The 9,696-nt window shown below is 30.7% G+C and overlaps 1 protein-coding gene across 2 annotated transcripts; it reads right to left on the bottom strand.

Annotated features, from left to right (window-relative positions):
• Positions 1 to 1,140: 1,140 nt before the first annotated feature.
• LOC124423592 (ras-related protein Rab-23) lies at positions 1,141 to 9,335 on the bottom strand. Of its 2 annotated transcripts, none has more exons than XM_046961484.1 (6): positions 8,656 to 9,335; positions 4,882 to 5,003; positions 4,056 to 4,218; positions 3,107 to 3,186; positions 2,521 to 2,714; positions 1,141 to 2,305 (listed from the first exon to the last, which is right to left on the bottom strand). In XM_046961484.1, exons 2-6 carry the CDS (start codon positions 4,962 to 4,964, stop codon positions 2,175 to 2,177), a joined length of 651 nt encoding a protein of 216 aa, XP_046817440.1. In that variant the 5' UTR covers positions 4,965 to 5,003; positions 8,656 to 9,335; the 3' UTR covers positions 1,141 to 2,174. The 2 variants fall into 2 exon arrangements, with proteins under 2 accessions (XP_046817440.1, XP_046817439.1); XM_046961483.1 differs by lacking the exon at positions 8,656 to 9,335 and adding an exon at positions 7,770 to 8,188.
• Positions 9,336 to 9,696: the final 361 nt, after the last annotated feature.

Below are 9,696 nucleotides of genomic sequence, written 5' to 3'. Positions count from 1 at the left end.
GACTTTCCTTTCTCCCTTCCTTAGTTTCTTCATCTTCTTCTTCTTCATCTTCTTCTTCTTCTTCTTCTTCTTCTTCTTCTTCTTCTTCCTCCTTGATTTTATTTATTTATTTATTTATTTTTCTTTTTTTTGATCTTTCACGCCATTTGTACTGCATTCCTTACTTTCTTAAGATCTTTCTAGTAGATTTTCACACTTTAACACATTGTTTGACGATATATATATATATATATATATATATATATATATATATATATTTCACACTATATATATATAGTATGAAAATGATCTTACCTGATCTTACCTGAAGCGTACTTGGACGGTATTGAAAAATATGTACATATGTATATCAAATATGCATACACATCTGTTCAGATAACAAACGTTTAAATATTTACATGCGTTTATATACATTTAGTGCGCAATATTTAAATGTTGGATATAATAAATGAAATATTTTGTTCAAAATTGATGAATATGTATACATTTAATTATAGGATACTAATTACGTTTCCAGTTTGATGGTCAGTGAAACAGAAAACGTCGGTTTCATTTTTTTCTTTAATAATGCGTTAATTATTAGAATTTGTTTTTTTTTTTTTCGTTAACACAATAGTATCAAAAACTTGTTTCTTTTAAACAGAACGAATTAGAATTTTTCTCCGATCAAAAAAAGAAAAGAATAATAAAAAACAAATGGATACAGAATGGAGTTCGAATCTTTCTTAAACTCTTCCCATTACTCCATTTGCACAATTTAATTATAATCATTTTCTTTGTTAATATTTAATAATATCAAAAATCGATTCTTCTAAACGAATTCTTTTTTTTTTGGTTTAAAAAAAAGAACAAATGGAGGATTAATGGTTGAGTTTAAATATATTTTATGATACCTTAGGATTGTGTTAATGGACTAAATTACCTATGTTTGTTTATATGTATATACGTCAATGAATGGATTTAAATATTAATCAGAGAAATTTGTATATATTAGATAAATGGTTACTAAATGAGATCATTTTCCAGCTTGAATTTTCTTTTACTTTCGACTTGTTCGAATCGAAACATTCTTCTCGTCGTTGTTGGACTAAATTACAAACATGCTTCATGCAAATAAATAAAAAGAAAAAGAGAAAAAAATACCAGCTAAAAATAGCCGACTCAATTTATTTTTTTCCTGCTCCCATACATTAACAAATACTTATCATAAAGTTTAACATTTCGACTCGTCAAACAAATAATATTCCCTTATACGGGCTATATATATATATATATATATATATATATATATATATATACATATACATAAATAGGTGTCTGCAATATATATTTAGTTTTGGTCTATTCTAAACGTTCGCTCGACAATATTAACAAAAAAGTATATAATGTCGAAATTTCGCTGCAAAAAAAATGGTAAAAATATATATACAAAACGTGTTAAATACATATATAATAATAATAATAATAAAAATATGTAATTCAATTCGAAAGGTTTTCAGAATTAAAAAGAAAAAAGAAAAAATTGTTCAAAAGGAATTGAATATATAAATATAATATTCGATTTATAAAACGGCAATAAATATTCGCTCTATAATCATTCATACGTATATCTAACTATTTTACCTGAATTTATATCATCTCGATATGTTTCGATGTAAACTATTAACCCATTGGTATTAAAAAGAAATTAATTATATTAATCATACGTAAAAAAATCATTGATTTCGATAGATATTAATTAATGATTAATTGCTATCAATGCATCGACAATATACATCTACGAGCTCGTTTTTTCATATGCAAATTAAAAATTATTTACAAATACGTTCGTACCATACATTGTCTTGCACTATTAAATTTTCATCATATATATATTCTTTTTCTAACTTTCTCTCTCTCTCTCTATTTTTTGTTTTTTTTTTGTACGAGCGTTTACACATACATACATGCACGCACGAACGCACACGCACACGCACTCGCACGCTCACACGCACATCAAAATCTTCCTGTAACTCGCCCTGGACGGAATTTTTCTTTAAAAAATAAAGACAGAGAGGAGATGGTACTACAAACACTCAGGCATAATCTATAAGTTACATATTAACATTATGTTGCACATTGCCACTCTAAATCGATCAACTTGTAGGTGTTTTACTAGATTAATATTTCTTTGATTAGAGTAGTCTACAGGCGCTCTTTACGAAATTCTTTTTTTTGTGATTCCTCGTTTTACCTCCTGACCTTAAAACAATCGTTCCGTTTCCGCTATTACGACAACACGTTGATCCGTTTGGACTAAAGGCACCTACGAACATGAAAAAGAAAACAAAAAGAACAAAAAAACAAAATATAAATAATATTTATTATCAAATATGTCGTTTCATTTGAAGAAACAAATATGTATTTTCATTGATACATTGAAACATTTTCATTGATAAAATTTATTGAAACATTTTCATTAATAAAGTTTCAATCTTACTTATCAAGAATTTATAAAAAAAAAAAAAAAGATTTACTCACTTATTACAGAAGGAGATCTCGGTCCAGTAGAATACAACCTTAAATCGTCCTGATAATCGTTATCATTCCTACGCATCTCATGTAAACATCGTGATGCTAAATGTCGGAATACGCTCATAACACCGACGTCTTCCTTTACGGATGTTCGCAAGAGTTTACATCCAAGAACACGACCAAGCCTCTCAGCTTCGTCCCTGAAACGATGCCTTGCTTTTGCAGATGATCATGCAATATATGTATAAATATATATATATATATATATATATATATATATATATATATATGTATACACATATATAAATACACGTTATATACACATATATACAGATATAAATACACGATTGTATTTCAAATTTATTTGTTATATTTGTTATTGTATTTCAAATAGAAAAAGAACAGACAAACAAAGCAGGCGGACTAAAGAGAAATTTTGCATATCGAAATAAACAAAATGCAATATTATTATTCGAAAGAACAAACACGCACTCAAATAATAGGAAGCGGACGGACGGTGGCGGGGGAGGGAGCAGCGAAAGAAGAAAAATTAAGAAAATAGAATATAAATTTTGATCTTTCTTTCACTTACAGACCGATGACGCATTGATCGACTAAATCCATCTTGTTCTGTACGAGTACCGTCGGTATTTCGCCGCATTCATTTTCTACCTGGATAAATGGGAGAAAAGAAAAGGAGAAAAAAAAATAAATAAATAGATAAAAAAATAAATAAAGAACGAAAAATTATTATATAGATATAAAAAATATTATACAAATGAGACAGACGTATAATATCGCCATATCGATTTAAAGTATACAACTTTATCCCAAAATTATTTTTTTTCTCTTTTTATTTCTTCTTGTTCCTCTTCTTTTTTTCTTTTGATTAATAGCCTAATAAATGACTCAGCTTGGATACCTCGTCCTCGTTATAACGGTGTATGATGAAAAAAAAAAGAAGAAAAAATAAGAAAAAGAAAAAAATAAGTAAGAAGAAAAAAAGGAAGAAGAAGAAGAAGAAAAAATATTGTTCGTGTGTATTATGGTGCAGTGCCTACGGGGCATACAACGTCAGATAATTCGGTGTAAAACGAAGCAAAGGCTTCGTTACTGAAACGATAACGGTTACGCGTATCCTCTACCACAATCCGTCCCCGAGAAAGGAGATAGAAAGGATGGAGAACACGCGTATCTGTCTCGTCGATTCGCATTAAAGCGTCCAAGCTAACGCGAGCTTCGTTCTCGTGAACGCGATTATCTACATCCTTCTCTTTGATATACATACATACATACATATTCGCGCGCATAATCATATTCTTCGTATGTAATGTACATACGAGATCTCTTTTTTCTCTTTTTTTTTTCTTCCAATGCCCTAACATTGTAACAACTCATATCTGTCCGTACGTGATTTTCGTGATTTAAAAAAAAAAAATAAGAATGAAGAGACGACATTTTATTAATTTTTTTTTCTTATTTTTTTCTTTCCTTTTTTTTTTAATCTTTATCGCGCTTGATCACATTACCTACTTACGTACCTTTAATTTCCATGAAGGAATAGCATCGAAAGAATTTCTATCTGTAGCAGAATAAGCAAGTACGCAAGCGTGTGCACCGCGATAATAAGCCGCCGTTATGGCGTCGAACTCTTCCTGACCCGCGGTGTCCCATAGCATCAATCTCACGTCTTCGCCATCTACCCTACGAATAAAAGAAAACGACAAAGTTTGTTAGCGTTTTGTTTAACAAAAAAAAAAGAATGGTTATTATCATAGATCGAATCGGTACGATTACAGGAATATATGTTCTAACAATCGCGAAGATGTTTATTCTAAAAGGAAAAAAGGAAGAAAAAAAAATAAGCAATAAAAACAAAATCTTTTTCTATAATCTTTTTCTATAAACTTATCAATCTTATTCTACAAAAATACATTCTAACGATCGTTTTACTTAACGATCGTTTAACGAAAATTTTATTACAAAAAAATAAAAAAAGAAAAAAACAAACAAAATCTTTTTCTGTAATCACACTTATCAATGCGTAATTTCAAAAATACATTATTCATTGCAAAAATAAAATGTTTATTGCAAAAAGAAAAAAAAAACCAAGACCTTTTTCATAATCACGCTTATCAATATAATTCTAAAAATATACTCTGACGATCATAAAAATGTTTATTGCAAAAAAAAAAGAAAGAAATAGAAGAAGAAAATATTTTTGTTTGTGAACACGCTTGAAGTACGATGATCTTAAAAAATAAAAAAGAAGAAGAAATAAAAAGAAGAAGAAATAAGAAGAAGAAAAAATAAGAAGAAGAAATAAGAAGAAGAAGAAGAAGAAGAAGAAATATATAAATGTCTTACTCTATTTCTCGCTCGAGAAAATCAACGCCAATAGTCTTCTTATAATCCCTCGTGTAAGTACCCTTGCAAAACCTCTGAATCATTGACGATTTTCCCACAGCGCCATTACCAACTATCACCACCTGCGGAAACGTTTAATTGTTAGAGAAAGAAATGATGGTGCACGATTTAACGCCGAGTGGAAAATTCACTTGGTCATTCTCCTATCGACATTTTACACGCATATATCCAAACGTACGCACACACATACACACACGCGGGCGCGCGTATATACATACATACACTTATATGTTATAAAGGGACAATGAATCATCCTAACGTCGTTCTAACCACCAGAAACGAGAGCGTTCACCCCACTTGAAATCTCGATCGATTCCCTCGAGAAACGAAAGAATCTAATTAAAAGCGAACCTAAAGGCCATCACTTACAATCTTATCGCTCGTTCAAGTTCTTAATTACACACAATTTAGTTAGCTTAACTAACGAGCTATCATCAATTTCAAATGAAATAAAAAAAGAAAAAAAGAAAAAAAAAGAAAGAAAGAAAAAGATTTTAAAAAGAATCGAAAGAGGAAAAAAAGAAGTTTGAAAATAATTAAAAAAAAAAGCAAAAAAAATAAAACATGATTGTTAGGCGATAGGAGTCGCATCGTTAACGCGATCAAAAGACCTGAGTCTAACGGTTCATCTCATAGGACACTTTCACACTCACACTCATTTACACGCATACACGAACACAGACTCATGTACTTTAATCTCAAATAGAATTCCGTGAATGAACTAACGAACTAACGAACTAACGACTTTGTGAATTACGCTTGTGAGACTACAACGAATATGTGAAACTTTTCATGTAAAATAAACTTATTTAAATATACACGCGAATATAATATTGAATTAAAAAAAAAAAAAAAAAAAGAAAAAGAAAATTTGCAACTTTAAAAAACGCATTAGAATAAACCAGCTGTTCTAACGTACGTGAAAGCAAATTACTACGAAACGAGATAATAATCGGCAAATAATGAAAAATAAAAGGCACCTTCTCATTTCTCTAATTCTCGAGAGATCGAGAGATCGAGTGATATCGAGAAATCGAAAGAAATCGATCCTTTTAGTTTTCCCACCTTGTAAGCTCAATGTAGAATATATACGTCAAAGTAGGTGTACCTAGGAAGGAGTGGAAAAATAAAAGGCAGCATCTTGTTTCTTTTATTCTCGAGAGATCGAGTGATTTCGAGAAATCGAAAGAAATCGATCCTTTTAGTATTCCACTTTGTTAACTCGATGTAGGTATGTGCAATAACTTCAAAGTAGATACTTGTTAGTTCTCGAAGATCGATCATTCAAACACAAGTAAAAAATTTGTTCACTTCTTTACGATACATTTAAAGTACGTTTCGATTTTATACGATGGACAACTTTCTACCACTTATCGATGACTACTTTTCATAGCGGTATTATAAATCAATAGTGTGTCATCACGAGTATTACTTTCGAGTATAATAATTCGTATGAAGATAATAAAAGAAATAAAACAAAAAAAAAATTTTTTTATTTTTTTTTCAATAAGAAAAGAAATCATATATATATATATATATATATATATATATATATATATATATAATATATATACACACATAAAAATATTTTCTCTATATTTGAAATTATTCTAACGCGCAGCTAGTTTAATTCCTTATTACGAAATAACACGAATAAATTCTTTCGTTCAGCATAAGTATTCAAATGCAAAGAAATAAATTCATTCGTTAGCATAAGAATTCAAATTCGTTTCGTACGAACGTATGAAAAATCTCCCGAATTTTTGACAAATCGAAGAAAAAGAAAAGAAAAAAAAAAAGAAAAAAAACAAATTATACATTTAAAGAAATAAAATATATTCCTGATATTATCTGTTTCATGGAAATACTCGAAACACGTTAGCTATGTTTTAACAGAGCGTGCGGCGATAAGAAAAACTCTGGCTTACGCGAGTCTCACTCATTAACTATCCCTCGCACGTTCGAAACCTTGCCCTTGAAACTCCACTGTACCTTGTCGTTGTCGTCGTCGTCGTCGTCGTCGTCGTCCCTTTCGATTAGAGACCGCACATATTTCCGCACGAACCTAAAGGATATCGTTGTGGAAAAAAGAAGAAAAAAAAAAAAGAAATGGAAAAGAACGAGATTCTTGGAGAAACGAAGTCAACGAGTTTTTTCAAGTCACGGTTCTACGATCGCCAAGCACGTTCAACAACTTATCAAAGCTTTATTTCAGGATAGAGAGACACGTTAGAATCCTCAAGAGAATTCTAACAATATAATATATAATAAAAGTTTTATGACTATATTAAAAATTATCTTATAACATTGTTATGAATAAAATCAATATATTTTCGAAGGTAAGGAGAAAAAGGAAAAGAGAAAAAAAAACAAGGAAGAAACGAAATGAAACGACAAGGAAAAAGTAAATAAATGAAATAAAATAGAATAAAAAAAAAAAAAGAAAGAAAAAAAAAGAAAAAAGAAACAATAATGAGCATAATCTGATGCTAATACTCGGTAAATTGAAATAGACACGCTCTTATGATTACCACGTTGAACGTCTTAGCCGGATGAACACATGTAACCGGTATGAAACGAAAGGAGACAATTTTGAGGCACGTTCGTTTTTCTTTAAGGTGAACACACGCTTTCCCGGCCTGTTTAGATGCCATCCACCTCTCTTTCCTGTTTTATGAAGATAATTACAGACGAACAGACAGATAAACAGATAGACATATACGTATACGCATACATTTTAATGCACAAATTAACGAAGTTATATATAGATATATATGTGTATAAAAGAAGATAAAAAACAAAACAAAAATTACATTTGTTTCGTTTACCTTGAGCGATAACTCGAGTTCTTCCTCCCGCATTCTGACCGTAACGCGATTAGCATAATATCCAGCCACGATACATGGTGCCCTCCTCCTCTTTGAACTCTCCTCTTCCGTTCGCTTCGTTACGTAAATTCGTCCTCCTCTCGACGAAGGAGGAGTTAAGATTCACCATCGACGATCACAACTTTCTCGATAGACCAAATCGGCCACGTCGTCGCGCCTCGATCGCTTCATTATCGCGTTATTTCGATTTCGACGCTACTGTGCGCGGAGTTTTACCTCCGTTCTACCTTCCTATATACCTTCTCTTTCTATCTATCTATCTATTGGAGATAGTCCTCTCTCTTTCTCTCTCTTTCTCCTCTCGCTCTCTCTCTCTCTCTCTCTTTCTCTCTCTCTCTCTTTCTCTCTCTCTCTCTCTCTCTCTCTCTCTCTCTATCTATCTATCTATCTATCTATCTATCTATCTATCTATCTATCTATCTATCTATTTATCTATCTATCTATTTATCTCTCTCTCTTTCTCTCTCTCTCTCTCTCTCTCTCTCTCTCTCTCTCTCTCTCTCTCTCTCTCTCTCTCTAAGTTGTTAGTTAAAAAATAAATATCAATATCACTAAAAGGGTAAATTCACGACGAGCTGTTTTTAACTAACGAAATTAACGCAAACACCAAATTTTCTTCCAAAGAGGAAGAGCGCAACGCACAACAACACTGCGCGCGTCTACGATCGACTGAACACCTGTAGAGAAAAGCACCTGCTCCTGCGAACGGGCAGCATGATACCTAAATGTATGGTGACTTCACGTCCTAGTGACATTTCTAGCGACTCAACCACGCCTCGATGCGATTTTACCCTGTAACCTTGAGGAGGACATCCTCCATGCTTACTTTTCTTCTTCATCGGACGATGATCTTTCTTTCCTTTTTCTTCTTCTTCTTTTGTTCTCTAGTATCGTGGTCCCATCTGAAAATAAACTTCTAACCAAATAATGTTATTAATCGTAATATATAATAGATTTTCATTGTTCAATCTTTCCGACACGTATCTACTATTATTATTATTATTATTATTATTATTATTACTATTATTATTATTATTATTATTATTATTATTATTATTATTATTATTATTATTATTATTATTTTAAATTCTGTAATAAGTGTTCTGAAAAGAAATATAGAAAATAGAAATTATTTCAATGAGAACTTTGTGTGAGAATGTGGCGAATTACGATGGCAAATAAGATGGCTCTCTTAAAGGGCGAATTCGTTCGATTCACTAGAGCCCTCTTCCGATAGTAGTTCTCTACTTTATCGACGCTGGATCTATGCTAAAATGTTGATAATAATATAACGATAAAATATATTACAAATTTTTTTCATTTACATTTTAAGAAGTCTGAATCATTCAAAAAAAAAAAAGAAAAATAAATAATAATAAGAAAAAAAAAAGAATCTAAATGCAGCCATTAGCTCGCTAGTGCTTACGTTAGACACTTATACAGATAATATTATACATATTATTTTACGTAAACAATACCGAGTGCCCGGGTCTCACCACGTGGAGGTTGCTGCTTATGGAGACCCATATAATTGAAATAAGTTATGAAAAAAAAATATTATTCTAACGTCTTCGCGTTTACTCCATTAATCTGTTAACACGAATTAATTACATACTGAAATGATAAAAGTAGCTCGAATCACTGTTTAAATTTACGATCATATTAGACTTGTTTACGTTTCGATTTCATAAAGATGATCGGTAATACTCATACATTATTCAAAACAGTAATATGCGAAATGATTTATACGTACAATATATATGTAATTATTATAAATCACGATCGATTCAATTACGAAAGTATTAATATCATGCAAAAGAAAAATGATTATATATATATATATATATATATATATATATATATATAT

This window comes from Vespa crabro, chromosome 4 (assembly GCF_910589235.1).
Source record: "Vespa crabro chromosome 4, iyVesCrab1.2, whole genome shotgun sequence".
Lineage (NCBI taxonomy): Eukaryota > Metazoa > Arthropoda > Insecta > Hymenoptera > Vespidae > Vespa > Vespa crabro.
Note: the sequence above shows the minus strand (reverse complement) of the source record. Positions and strands in the feature narration are given on the sequence as shown.

Bases quoted from the DNA above. Each gene is read 5' to 3' on its own strand.
- LOC124423592 (XM_046961483.1), bottom strand. From the start codon at position 7,802: ATGCGGGAGGAAGAACTCGAGTTATCGCTCAAG. The intron at 2,715-3,106 runs GTAAGTGAAAGA...GCATCGTTTCAG, and splicing joins GATCAATGCGTCATCGGTCT to GGACGAAGCTGAGAGGCTTG. The intron at 2,306-2,520 runs GTGAGTAAATCT...TCATGTTCGTAG, and splicing joins GAGATCTCCTTCTGTAATAA to GTGCCTTTAGTCCAAACGGA.